Source organism: Cydia pomonella, chromosome 26 (genome assembly GCF_033807575.1).
Source record: "Cydia pomonella isolate Wapato2018A chromosome 26, ilCydPomo1, whole genome shotgun sequence".
Taxonomy (NCBI): domain Eukaryota; kingdom Metazoa; phylum Arthropoda; class Insecta; order Lepidoptera; family Tortricidae; genus Cydia; species Cydia pomonella.
This window is the reverse complement of record NC_084728.1, coordinates 7,537,613-7,551,157: the sequence shown is the minus strand read 5'-3', so window position 1 is coordinate 7,551,157 and position 13,545 is coordinate 7,537,613. Positions and strand designations below refer to the sequence as shown.

The 13,545-nt window shown below is 39.3% G+C and overlaps 1 protein-coding gene across 1 annotated transcript; it reads left to right on the top strand.

Annotated features, from left to right (window-relative positions):
• Positions 1 to 2,054: 2,054 nt before the first annotated feature.
• On the top strand, positions 2,055 to 12,232 carry LOC133531875 (uncharacterized). Its single transcript, XM_061870273.1, has 3 exons — positions 2,055 to 2,443; positions 3,303 to 3,691; positions 11,597 to 12,232. The coding sequence occupies exons 2-3, from the start codon at positions 3,307 to 3,309 to the stop codon at positions 11,689 to 11,691; spliced, it is 480 nt and encodes a 159-aa protein (XP_061726257.1). The 5' UTR covers positions 2,055 to 2,443; positions 3,303 to 3,306; the 3' UTR covers positions 11,692 to 12,232.
• The last annotated feature ends 1,313 nt before the right edge of the window (positions 12,233 to 13,545 follow it).

The following is a 13,545-nucleotide window of genomic DNA, read 5'->3' as shown; positions in this document are numbered from 1 at the left end:
CAATACGTTTGACGCCAATGTCTGTCTGTGGCATCGTAGCTCTCAAACCGATGGACCGATTCTGATGCGTTTTTTTCCGTGAGAGCGAGTTTCCTTGCGTTGGTTCTTAGCTATGATTGATAAAAATCGATCCAGCAGTTTGAATAGTATCAGCTCTTTGCCAAAATGAGTTTGCGTAGGTTTTTTTTATATTATTCGGGCAGCGTTCAAAGGACCGCACAGTAGAACGACGCCAATTACAAATATGGTTGGACATGAGAATTTTCTGTTATGACGATAACTTTGTATGGTCCTAACAAAAATCTATGAAAGTTTGTAAGTATCCTGGGAATCTGATCAGGACTATCCCTCCCACATTTTACGATTCTTTGTCAACACTCAACACCATACTTACTTACTCCGTTGGCTCAGCGACCCAAAATGAGACTTGGCCTCCGACACAAGACAGCGCCACTTTTCTCGGTCCTGTGCGACTTCTCGCCAATTGTTGACTTGAAGTTCGCGCAGATCCTCCATGTCGCTCCAGCGATACCTGGGGCGTCCGATACGACGTCCTCCTGCTAGGCGGCCCAGACACGCTCTTTTCACGTTCCGATCTTCATCCGTTCCTTCAAGGTGGTCCAACCAACGGAGTCTGTGAGCTTTACTTTCTCCCATGATGTAAGGTTCAGCCAACTCAACACCATAAAAAGTCATCAAGGAAAAATAGAAAATTATCATGCCTAATTCTCAGCCTGCCACAAGTATGGCGTCGTTCCTCAGTGGACCGGCAACGTCAGGTCAGGAGCAAGTAGCACGAGCAGTGAGTGTTTACACATTGCATATGTAGGACTGGAGTGTAGGGTATGCAGGCAGGATCGTAGGAGAAGGTGTTTTGACTACAAGCCATTTATTGATTTATTAAACTTTATTGCTAAAGAGCGCTGGTGGCCTAGCGGTAAGAGCTTGTGACTTGCCATCCGGAGGTCGCGGGTTCAAACCCCGGCTCGTACCAATCAGTTTTTCGGAACTTGTGTACGAAATATCATTTGATAATTACCAGTCAGTTCGGTGAAGGAAATATCGTGAGGAAACCGGACTAATCCCAAGAAGGACTAGTTTACCCTCAAGGTTGGAAGGTCAGATGGCAGTCGCTTTCGTAAAAACTAGTGTCTACGTCAATTTTAGGGATTAGTTGCCAAGCGGACCCCAGGCTCCCGTGAGCCGTTGCAAAATGCCAGGACAAGGCGAGGAAGATGATTTAAACTTTATTGCACAAATTAACAAAAAAATACAAATGGCGGATTTATCGCCTTAAGGCATTCTCTACCAGTCAAGTCAACCATTGGGCGTGCTCTTTCTTTCTCTTTGACACGGCATCAATATTTTATTATATTGTTGTTATCAATAATACAGGCCACGTTGGCTGGTTACGTAAACAACTATTTGATAACAGATATCAGTTGTTATTACGTTTGCTCATAGCCATAAGACTTTTGATAGCAATTAGAGTTCTTCTAAGCTAACTTTGCACCGACAAGAATAGAAGAAAGTGATACGAGTGTCATTATAAACGTCATGTTTTCACTACACCTTATAAAACAAAGTCCCCCGCCGCGTCTATATATGTCTGTATGTTCGCGATAAACTCAAACGACTTAACGGATTTGACATATCCATACTTTGTCATTGCAAATGACATGAAGAGTTAGCTTAGTCCATGAAAGACAGAGATCGAAATTAAAGTCTACGTTGAGAAGGATTAGAACATACATGAAAGAGCACATGAACAACGAAATAGAACCAACATTCAAGGCTTTCATGTTTCAATTATGATTTAAAAAAAATACCAGACTATATCGACAAAGCAGTATAACAGCTCATCTTCGACGTCTGTTACAAAGCAGTGTAACAGACGTCGAAGATGATAGTCCAGCTGGCTACATTAAAAAACTAAAGTACTAATAATTTATACACATTGTATATAGGGCATTAAATCCAAATGGACCAAATGGGCTGCCCAATAACGCAAAACCAGAAACCACAGGAATCATGAGGTCGATTGAAGATAAGAAAGCATTAAAAGTGAAGCCTAACGACCAGGGATCGAAACCGGTTTTTTGCAAAAACATCGAAATAACCATATATTTCGGTTTATTTTATACTCTAAATGTAGGACTCAGTTGTGTTTTCAGATAACGACTTAGTATTATTAGATTGCCTAATTAGAAATGAAGTAATTAACAAAGTACGAAAAAATACCGTTTTCGTTCCCATACCAAAAATACCGGTTTCCGATCCCTGCTAACGACGCTATTGTCACACGATAACGATATCGCTATCGAGCATGACATTTGATATCGCCATTACACGTAATAAAGGCGGAGACAGTTGCAGTGCCAAACAAATCACTGTGCCGATAATTGGCTAGTTTATCTATAGGTGTCGACCCGATTACACGCCGGTGAGATTAATAATAACTATCTATTAATAATACTTAATAATTATTACCAAAATAATTACCTGGCCATGTTGACATGTAACCTGCAAGCGTTATTTGCCTCTCTGTCTAACATATATGGTTGTTAGAAAGAGGCAGAGCGCCTACAGGTTATATGTGTTTATAAAAGCGGTGGCAGCATGGTTCCATTTTTATCACTTGTCTCTATGCCCGTCACTTTCGCGCTTACATACTTGTTAGAACGTGACAGGCATGGTGACAAATGATAAAGATCCGACCATCTTAGCCCTACTGGGCCTTATTTTATAAAGCTACAAGTTTTTACAAGCTAAACCGGCATGGACAAAACACTATTTTACAACCTATTAGGCCAGGCAACGAATGCTCAAAAAAAAGTTATAGAGGAAAATGCTTGGAACACAATTTTTGACTCCGTAACTTTGTTTGGACTAGTTAGGAGGTGAACATATCAAAAGTCCCCGACCGTAGCCCTTGAGCCGGGGGGAGAGGGGGGTTTAAAGGTCCCATTTTTCAGTTTTTCGATTATATCTCGGACACTATTCTTCTTAACGACATTACCACTTATACAAAATGAAATTTGATTAAATTTGTTACAAGTTTTATTTTGTCAAGTTTTTCGATATCTTGTATAGTTTTTCAGATAACTGCTCTTGAAAGTTTATTTAGTGCTCTTACCTAAACCTTGTAACTTGTAGCTTTTTAAATATTGGGTTTTTAAACATGCTATTTCATTTAATCAGTAGTCAAAAACCTACCGTTCAAAAACTGCTCCAACCATCTCTTAAATCTGAATACACCCAAAAAAAAAATGCTAACTGTCTTTAATTTCCCGCCAAAATAGCACAATGGCCGACGAAGTCATGGATTACGAAGATGCACCAAAAATCAACATCGCTAGCGCCATCGGCGAAAAACTACAGGAATCCATCAAAAACATGGACGTAATGTCAATGCTCAAAAACATGGTCGACCAAGTACCTCAGGACGAGGACGCTGAAGGCGTCCAAGATAAACTAAAGGATGTCATAGAGAAATATAACGCTATGACAGATGAGGAAAGGGAAGAGTTTACTAGTAAAATGAAGGAGGCAATAGTGAGCAAGATCTCGATGAAATTGCAGGATCCTAATGCTTTCGATATGAGCGGGATTCAGGAGGCCATTGAGGAGGCTGTTAGGTTTCAGCTGATGTTGATTGGTGGAGCTATTATTCTGTTCCTGATACTTTTAGGTATGTAAATAGTTCGTCATAAAACTTAGCAGATTTGTTGAATTTTGTCTCCGTCTACCGTGTAAAAAGGACGGTTAGGGACAAATGTTATTATGCTCAATTATTAATTGTGTCTCTTTTGCATTTTTTAAATTTAACGACGGGAGGGGAGATATATCACCGGGACACCACGCTGTAAACCGGGACGTACGTGTATGGTAAGCCATATAAAATTCTGAGCATTGACGGGGACAATTTGCTTAATGACGGGGACGGACAGCGGGACACCAAGCTTAAACGGATAAAAAAAATCTGTTAACTTAGCGTAGCGTAGCGTCGTTTTGTAAAGGGTCAATCTTGGGTCTTTTTTCCTATTTAGAGTGGCCATACGTCACGCTTACGCCTGATATGTCAGGATAATTAGTCTTTTGTCCAGATCGCGGGTCTTGGCGGATGTCAGGGTTTTTTTAGAAACTTCAACTAAACACTAGAAGCTAAGATTAATGTTTGGAGTTGGGCAGGAAAGGGAAAGTTATGCTATATCTACAGCATATGGTGGTGAGTAAGAGGAGCTAGTGGCCCACGAAACATTTGGAATAAGGGCTTTAATACTTTCTCACTACAACTAACGAATAAATCAAATTATTTGTTCCCTAGTTGTATAGATAGCAGCGCCATCTCTCTCGCTATATCGTAATACAGTAAATGATTCTTATGGGAGGGTCAAAGGCGCTTAGCCTTTCAAAGATAGCATATACCAGAGAATTTGGGACGGGCACCGTTGTGACCGGGTGGTCTAGTGGTCAGGACGTTAGCCGCGGTAGCTGAAGACGCGGGTTCAATAGGGTTGTTTCCATATTAGTACGGTCGCCAAATCTCAAAAGCCCTCTAGAAACACGATTTAATTGACTCGGCTCGGCCTTACCCACAACCGGTATCAATGTGTTCGGACAGTTCTCCTGATCACCGTACATGCGGTAGTAAAGCGGAAAAATGGTGGAGGGGATAGTAATGACGTCACAAAGATGGCGGCCGGACCTATTCTTTTTGGCGGTGTATCTCGAAAACCACTTAACCGATTTTAATCATCGAGGTGTCAAATAATAGCTTATATTATGGAGATTATTTCCTTTTCTACAAACATTTACGGGAAACCTATAGGAAAAAAAATAATCACAAAAAACAGTTTTTTTATAAAAAAAAAAATTTTTATTTTGTAAAAATCTCCGTAAATATTAGCATTTCGCAAATTTTGTTTCATATAAAACATATTGCTTCATTATCAAGGAATATAATGAGCCTTAAAACATACAGATCGAGTAATAAACAATGAAGCTACACTCATTTATTTGCGCATGGGTAACGATAACTGGCTTTTACCGGTCGAAACTGTGGTGACTGTTACGATACGTATTGAATGGAATTTATAGAGTATCGGTTTTAATTACTGAAATTATAATGACAATTATAAAAACCAGACACAATAATGTTACCTTACTTCGACGTTTAGTCTCTTTTTTCATCTTAATCATAGGTAGGTACATATTTCTTTTTACTTAAAAATTTTATACAGGGTGAACTTTTAACCACCAGTCATACTCTGCGCAGCGACTTTATAGGTCATACTGAACAACTTTTACTATTAGTAGTCCCCAAGCCGCTCCGAGGCCAGATTTAATTGACTCAGCTCGGCCTTACCCACAACCGGTATCAATGTGTTCGGGCGTTTCTCCTGATCACCGTACATGCGGTAGTAAAGCGGAAAAATGGTGGGAGGGGATAGTAATGACGTCACAAAGATGGCGTCCGGACCTATTCTTTTTGGCGGTGTATCTCGAAAACCACTTAACCGATTGTATTCATCGAGGTGTCAACTAATAGCTTATATTATGGAGATTATTTCCTTTTTACAAACATTTACGTGAAACCTATAGGAAAATAATAATCACAAAAAACATTTTTTTTTATACATTTGGTTGGTAGGTTTGTCTTATGTTTTAAAGCAGTAAAATCTTTCAAGTCGAAACACAGTATAAATATACATTTTGTTGTCTAATCTAAAAGTATGATGTTCATTGTTTAAGACTGATTAGTGATTACTGAATTAAATAACATGCTATTTGTTATTTTTGTTTTATTTTTTAAATCAGGTATTAATTTATTCACTATGTATCACAACAAAACATACAGGCAAAATGTGTATCATAGTTGGTCTGTAAGTACTTACTACTTGTGTCGAATATAGGTATAAGATGAAATTTTAACCACCAGCCATACTCTGCGCAGTGACTTTACAGGTCATACTGAACAACTTTTATTATGGGACCAATGCCGAATCACGCAAGAAAATTTGGATCTGGAATGACACCCACTGGCTGTGCCCTACCACACAAAGCGAGATGACATTCACAATGCCCATACCTCTCTTTTGGACGTAGTTTAAGGACGTACCCGGGTCCATGACGCATGCTCGCCACACCGCTGCTTAAAATAAGCTGACGCACCGTAAATTGAACTGGGTAAAAATCGCAAAAAATATTACACGGAGATCTCTTGGCAGACACCGTACCGGTGACGTAAAAGACGCAACTGTTTTGCGAACAAAAAAGATTCGCGTGAAGCACGTCACTGCGATTCCGTACCGTCACCGTTTTTTAAACAGCGGTGTGGGGAGCATGCGTCAAAAAACGGTACGCATACGACGCGTCACTGCGATTCCGTATCGTGACCGTTTTTTAAGCTGCGGTCTGGTCGCACCTTGTATTGTATTGTATTGTATTGTATTCGGGCGATTTTTCCGCAACTCGACGACTTGCGCCTATTTTGCGTGATATGTTGGGGGTGGGCTAGTCCTGCCAGCCCAGCTCCTCGAGGAATCCTATCAAACCTTTGATGTTGAGTAGGACCTCGGGGAGGTCTCTCGGAGATCCGAAATGTTTAGCCCTGTATGGAGTCACTCCGCTGCATTCCAGCACCACGTGAGAGGCTGTTTCTTCTGTCTCCATGCAACCTCGGCACAGGGGACTGTCTGTGACACCTGTTGTGAAAAGATGTTTGTTAAATAGTCCATGACCTGTTATGACACTGGTTACCATACTCAGTCGGACCTTCCCTAGTTGCAGGAGCGCCCTTGTGAGTTTTCCGTTGATGCCAGGCATGGCTTCTTTTGCCTGTCTGGTTCAGCCAGTGTTCTGTGTGTAGTTTCCCTGTACGTGCCAGCAGCATTGAGCGTACCTTGCTAAATGGTATCGGAAGAATCGGTTCCGGACCAATCGCCCCCGCATTCGATCCTTGCCTGGCAAGCTCGTCCGCAGCATCGTTACCTCGGGATCCACTGTGTCCCTTGATCCATTGTAGGGTGATCTTGTTATTATGACATACCTCCATTAGTCGTTCGTGGCATTCGTGTATAAGTTTGGATGTAACTATATGGCTATTTAGAGCCATTAAGACTGCTATACTGTCGGAGAGTATGCGGATGGAGGATCCTACTACCTTCCTTGCAGTGATGGCAGCCGCCGCGTTTATGATGCCCATGCACTCAGCTTGGAATACCGAGTTATGGGCTCCTAGCGGAGTGGTGATCGACATGTTCAAGTCTTCTGAGAAGGTTCCAGAGCCCGATCCGCTGTCTGTTTTGGACCCATCAGTGAAGATTCTCAGCTCCCGGGGATTGAGTCCTTCATGATTGTCGTCCTCATATAACTGTATTTTGTACCTTTTATCGAAGATAGCTTGTTTGTGAATCCGGTCCGTGCCTGACCTAAGCACTAGAAATTCGTCATACACCTTTTCCAGGCATTTTGTGTGAAGAGCTCCTGTGATGTTAGACCATATCTTGAGGGTTCGCAACCTTACCGCTGAGAGACTGGCCTCTTGCTGTATGTGTAGGTGCAGCGGTGGAAGGTTTAGCATGACCTCCATGGCTGCAGTCGGGGTAGACCTCGTGCAGCCAGTGGTGGCCGCGCATGCGAGCCTTTGAAGTCTTTGTAGTTTGTCTCGTACGTTGCCTAGGTTTGTTCTTGGCCACCAAACCAGAGCACCGTAACAGAGTAAGGGGCGGATTATCGTCTTATAGAGCCAGAGGGTAATTTTCGGGTTGAGTCCCCACCTCTTACCAATCATCCTTCTGCACTGCCAGAAGACAACTCCCGCCTTGTCTATCCGTTTGTTGATGTGGTTGTTCCAATTGAGTTTATTGTCGAGAGTTAGTCCTAAGTACTTAACTTCATCGGACAGCTGTAGCTCAGTTTGGAAAAGTGTTGGTCTGGTAAAGTTGGTCGCACCTTTATATGGGACAGTCAAAATTTTTTTCGCGATTTCGGAATTGGTCCCATAGTAAAAGTTGTTAAGTATGACCTATAAAGTCGCTGCGCAGAGTATGACTGGTGGTTAAAAGTTCACCCTGTATAAAATTTTTAAGGAAAAAGAAATATGTACCTACCTATGATTAAGACGAAAAAAGAGACTAAACGTCGAAGTAAGGTAACATTATTGTGTCTGGTTTTTATAATTTTAATTATAATTTCAGTAATTAAAACCGATACTCTATAAATTCCATTCAATACGTATCGTAACAGTCACCACAGTTTCGACCGGTAAAAGCCAGTTATCGTTACCCATGCGCAAATAAATGAGTGTAGCTTCATTGTTTATTACTCGATCTGTATGTTTTAAGGCTCATTATATTCCTTGATAATGAAGCAATATGTTTTATATTAAACAAAATTTGCGAAATGCTAATATTTACGGAGATTTTTACAAAATAAAAAATAATAATTTTATAAAAAAACTGTTTTTTGTGATTATTTTTTTTCCTATAGGTTTCACGTAAATGTTTGTAGAAAAGGAAATAATCTCCATAATATAAGCTATTATTTGACACCTCGATGATTAAAATCGGTTAAGTGGTTTTCGAGATACACCGCCAAAAAGAATAGGTCCGGCCGCCATCTTTGTGACGTCATTACTATCCCCTCCACCATTTTTCCGCTTTACTACCGCATGTAGGGTGATCAGGAGAACTGTCCGAACACATTGATACCGGTTGTGGGTAAGGCCGAGCTGAGTCAATTAAATCTGGCCTCGGAGCGGCTTGGCGACCGTACTATATACAAATCTTAGGGCAGAATTTTATTGTATCCCAATAAATTCTTTTGGATTATAAGAACATGTTAAATTACTTTTAGGGGACCTGTAATCACCATATTTTTGTAAATATTGAATTTAAAATATCTTTTGGCACACGTCACGTGACCAAACTCGAAACGTCATTGAAGATTCTGATGACGTCACAACTCTGGGATTGACGCTGTTGACAGTTAGGCGATAAACAACAAATGACAAATGTCAGTTGACAGTTCGAATCTTCTACGTGTGTATGAAGTTATGTGTCAAACCGTAAACTGTGACGTCACACAATTTTCAAAGAGCGTTTTGGGCCCGAAAGCATCTGTCAAAATATATTTTGTTAATTTAATATATTTAAAGCCGTTTTTAGTATAAAAGTTGAATTTTAGGGCAACTTTTAGTTAATATAGAACGTAATACAAGCGTTTCAAAAAATTGGAAACAACCCTATTCCCGCCTTGGCCACTGGCCTTGTTCGGTTTTTCTTTAGTGTATGATTATTTTAGTTTACTTTGTCACTATCAATTATACTTTTTACCACTACAATGCGTGGGGCGGGGGGATTATTGGAGAAACCACCGCCTAGGAAATGTCAGGAGCCGGACTTTATTAGGATATTACAATTTTTCATATCTCAACCTTATCCCTATTAATACTATACACTTTTGAGGTTACTAGACTAGTCAGTCTAAAATAGATTAACCTTTACGCGGCTGTTTGATCATCTATCTCTACATTGTAATGTGTAACGGTATATCTTAGTCGATTTTCCTACAAAGCTGGTGGCCCTTTTTTTTTTTTTTTTACTCCGAAAAGGTAAGCATTTGACCACAATCTCACCTGATGGTAAGAGCCGATGCAGTCTAGGATGGAACATGCATACCTAAAAGATGTCTATTCACTCTCGATTTAAAAAGGTCCAAGTTATAGTGGACTGGGAATAGATTTGCAGGAAGTGAATTCCACTCCTTAGCCGTACGCATAATAAAGCTGGATGCGTAGCGTTTAGTGCGAATCAGTGGTAAAGTAACGACGTAAGGGTGAAACGCAAGCCCTGGGTTTAAATTCCTGCAAGTGCATCTATTTGTGTGATCATCACAGATATTCTGCTATATTTGATTTGAGATGGCAGTCGCTTTCGTAAAAACTATTGCCTACGCCAATTCTTGGGATCAGTTGCCGAGCGGACCCCTGGCTCCCAGTGTCTATAGCTCACCGAGCCACTAGTATTTTTTTATATGATTGAACTCCTACTCTATAATACTTATAATCTACAACTGATTACATCTTAATTAAAAAACGATATATATTATCTACAAGGCGTTAAAGTTTGACAAACAATTAGGTTATCTCATAATGATTACTGGCTAAGGGCCAGGTGTCCAAAATTATCTGTACACTCTTATTCTCTTAGCAAATTGTGTTCAGATCATTTTGAGCTCACCTGCTTAGCTACTTCTACCTTCTGCTGCTGACAATATTTTAGCCTATGATTAAAGAAAATGGCTAATAATAGTACCTATGAAATAGTTATTTACGATACAAGTGCAGAAAATAGGAAATTCGCAAAGACCGGTGATAAATTAAAACACGACTTACACGACCGGAGTGTTTTAAGTCGACACGAGTTGCGAATTACCTATTCACACGTGTATCGTACAAAGTTTTACAGTATATATGGCTCTTTAAAGTTTCGACATATGCACGGAAAGTGCTCGTTCCCGCACGCCTGAGGGAAAGTAGCACCATATGGACTGTAAAACCTCTTGAACGACTACCGTAAAATGTGTCGACTTTACTCGAAAATTTGCTGCAACATTTGAAATTCAACTCCCTCTGGTGTTGCGGGTGTACATGAGCGGCGGTAACCGCTGACCATTCATCTGCACAATGACCTAATAGGGCACATTAGGCACATTTCATGGTAATTCTCAGCCTGGTCAATAACGTTTCGACCTAGTGTTGGGTAAGACTCGAGTCCTTTGAGTCCGCTGCTTTGAAACTCGACTCAGTTTTTCAGACTCACGTAATTAAGTCTAAACTCAAGTTCTTTTCAACTCGTTAGAGACCCGAGTCTTTTGGAAAGACTTGAGTTATTTTCAAAGAACTCTCATTGTTTACAAAATTTCATTCAATCAATCAAATCATTTATTTGTTAGAATACAGTCAAGTGGATGTTATCAAATACATTTCAAAGAACAGTGTATTCAGCCAGCTAACGGGCTTACAAATCTTATATTCATAAATAAAATTAATGTAATGTATACTACATTATACTAAATTTAATAACTATGCGGAATATGGTCAAAATATTAATTTAAAGAGTAAAAAGCATTTTGTACTAAAAAGTCCAATAATTTTTTCCTAAATACAGGCATTTCAGATTATCTTATTGAATTGGGTAATTACTAATTAATTAAGTAAGTATTATTATTTAAGTATTATTCTTGGATTAGCCTTATAAATCATACAATAACGCATAATTTATTTACTTTTAATTAGGTAAAACCTATAAAAAAATTGACGGTGTCTCTTGCGTTGCGCTTAAAAAAGATTCAATAAAGGAGTCGCCTCGGGACTTAAAAGACTCAAGTTTTTTAAGCGCCGGCCGAGTCTCGTAAAAACGAGTCGAAAATTCACACTTAAAGACTCGAGTTCCTACCAACAGTACCAACACTATTCCGACCGCATCCTTTGGACTAGTTTTTGTCAAACTTTCTTCGGTAGTAGTCAAGGTTAAGCAATCGGAATAATCACTAATAAAAAATGAATAACAATAACATTTTCTCATTCCAGTATTCTTCGGCTACAAACTCTACAAGTCCATAAAAGACAAAGAAGTAAAAAGGGAAGAAAAGAAGAAAGCCAAGCAGATGAAGAAGAAGAAATGACCTACCGACCTGACCATCGACAAACTGTACTCTACTTTTTATCGTTATATCGCTATGGATAAAACTTGTCATGTGAAGTATGGGTAGCGGTAAGGAAAACACTGTGTATGAAAAACTGTCCGTCAAAAAACCTAAAATAGGTGGCGCTATAATATCTAGAATACTTTATTAAAAAAAAAAAACAATTCATTGACAGCGCACTTCACTCCATCAATAATTCATTTCATATCCTATAGCTACTCTAGCGCCACTCTGGAGAGATTTGGAACCGTTACTTATAGCTGATAGCTGGACACCCCATAAGAGTTTTCTCCTTACTTCTACCCTCTATAATTTTATTACTGTAGATAATACTTGTCATGTCAAATATTATTTTGACAAATGCGTATCGTATTTTATTCTAAAGTCAATTTTATCGCGGTTAAGAAATTACATGACAATTTTATCAATCTCGATAAGCGATATAAACGTGACCTATATAGGCTCGCATTTATAATTTAACAGTTTTTATTTCTTAAGAATATTATATATTTAATTTCTGTTCAATATTTCAATCCCACTTTAACCCTTGAAACGTTCATATAGGAACTATTTTTTAACTTGACCTCATATTTATGTGCCAAATTATTTATAAATATCAATGACTACTTTACTAAAATCGTCTCTTGAAAATCTTAACCCTCTGGACGCCGTGGAACCTTAAAGATGTTATCGTGTCTATAACCACTTTTATAGGGTCCGTCCAAACTAACTTGGCAAATGACAGTGTGGAACGCAATCTAAATTAGAGATGCCACGAACAGAGGTTTTGGCCAAATTCTGAATACCGAATATTCGGCCACACTCTCGGACGTGGAGAACGTCCCTTCGGCCGCGTACGCAACCAGAGCTTCGTAACCAGATGCGATCGAAAACTATTTCTGCCTTGTACGAAACCGGTTGCGATCAAAAACTAATTTCGTCTTACCCGTAACCAGTTACGATCGAACACTTCTCGTTCTTATACGAAACCAATGTCTGGGCCATCTAGCTATAGGTTTTTTTTTCAAATATTTTGTCATGATACTCATGATAATTTCATATCCTGTGCATTTTTTTGAAACTATTGATTTAACAAAACTCAATATAACATATTTAGATCTTACATGAAACCTTTACAGTGGGTAATATAACAAATCACTGGCCACTTAAACATTACAGTCCTCCTAGGTATCAGCTGCTAAATGGTCGCCACATACACGAGTGGTACCTAGTATAAAAAAGTTTAAGTCACACAGCATCCGCACCCTTACCATGTCGGGTATCAATAATAACTCAGTATTTGGACACCCAATAAATATACAACGATTTATATTCTCGTATGCTCGTACCAGACTCATGGCTAAGTAATACTTTGTTTATATTGACGAATAACAACTGCAAATGTAAAGCAAATGAAGTCACAGTAGTGACTTTCAAGGAATGTCAGTGCTCCATGTCTCTTAAGCCAGTGTCTTTTAAGGAACAAGGTTACATTGTATTTGCCAACAAAGTATTTGAATATTATCAACTGGTACAATTTTTGTGTTCTGATTTTTGACTAGATATATAACGTGTACAGTACTTATACTGTATAACAAGGTGTATAAATATAATCTTAGCTGACTTTATCAACGGTCGAAAGGTTTCGTACAACAAAGAAAAGTGTTCGATCGTAACTGATAACTAGTAAGACGGAATTAGTTTTTGATCGCAACCGGTTTCGTACAAGGCAGTAATAGTTTTCGATCCCATCTGGTTACGAAGCTCTGGTTGCGTACGCGGCCGAAGGGGAGAACGTAGAGAACGTGTACATTATTTATCACATTTCGTATG

What these genes read in the sequence shown, in the direction of transcription:
- LOC133531875 (XM_061870273.1), top strand. Translation starts at nt 3,307, where the DNA reads ATGGCCGACGAAGTCATGGATTACGAAGATGCACCAAAAATCAACATC. An exon ending in TCTGTTCCTGATACTTTTAG is followed by an intron (nt 3,692 to 11,596) that starts GTATGTAAATAG and finishes TTCTCATTCCAG; the next exon opens with TATTCTTCGGCTACAAACTC.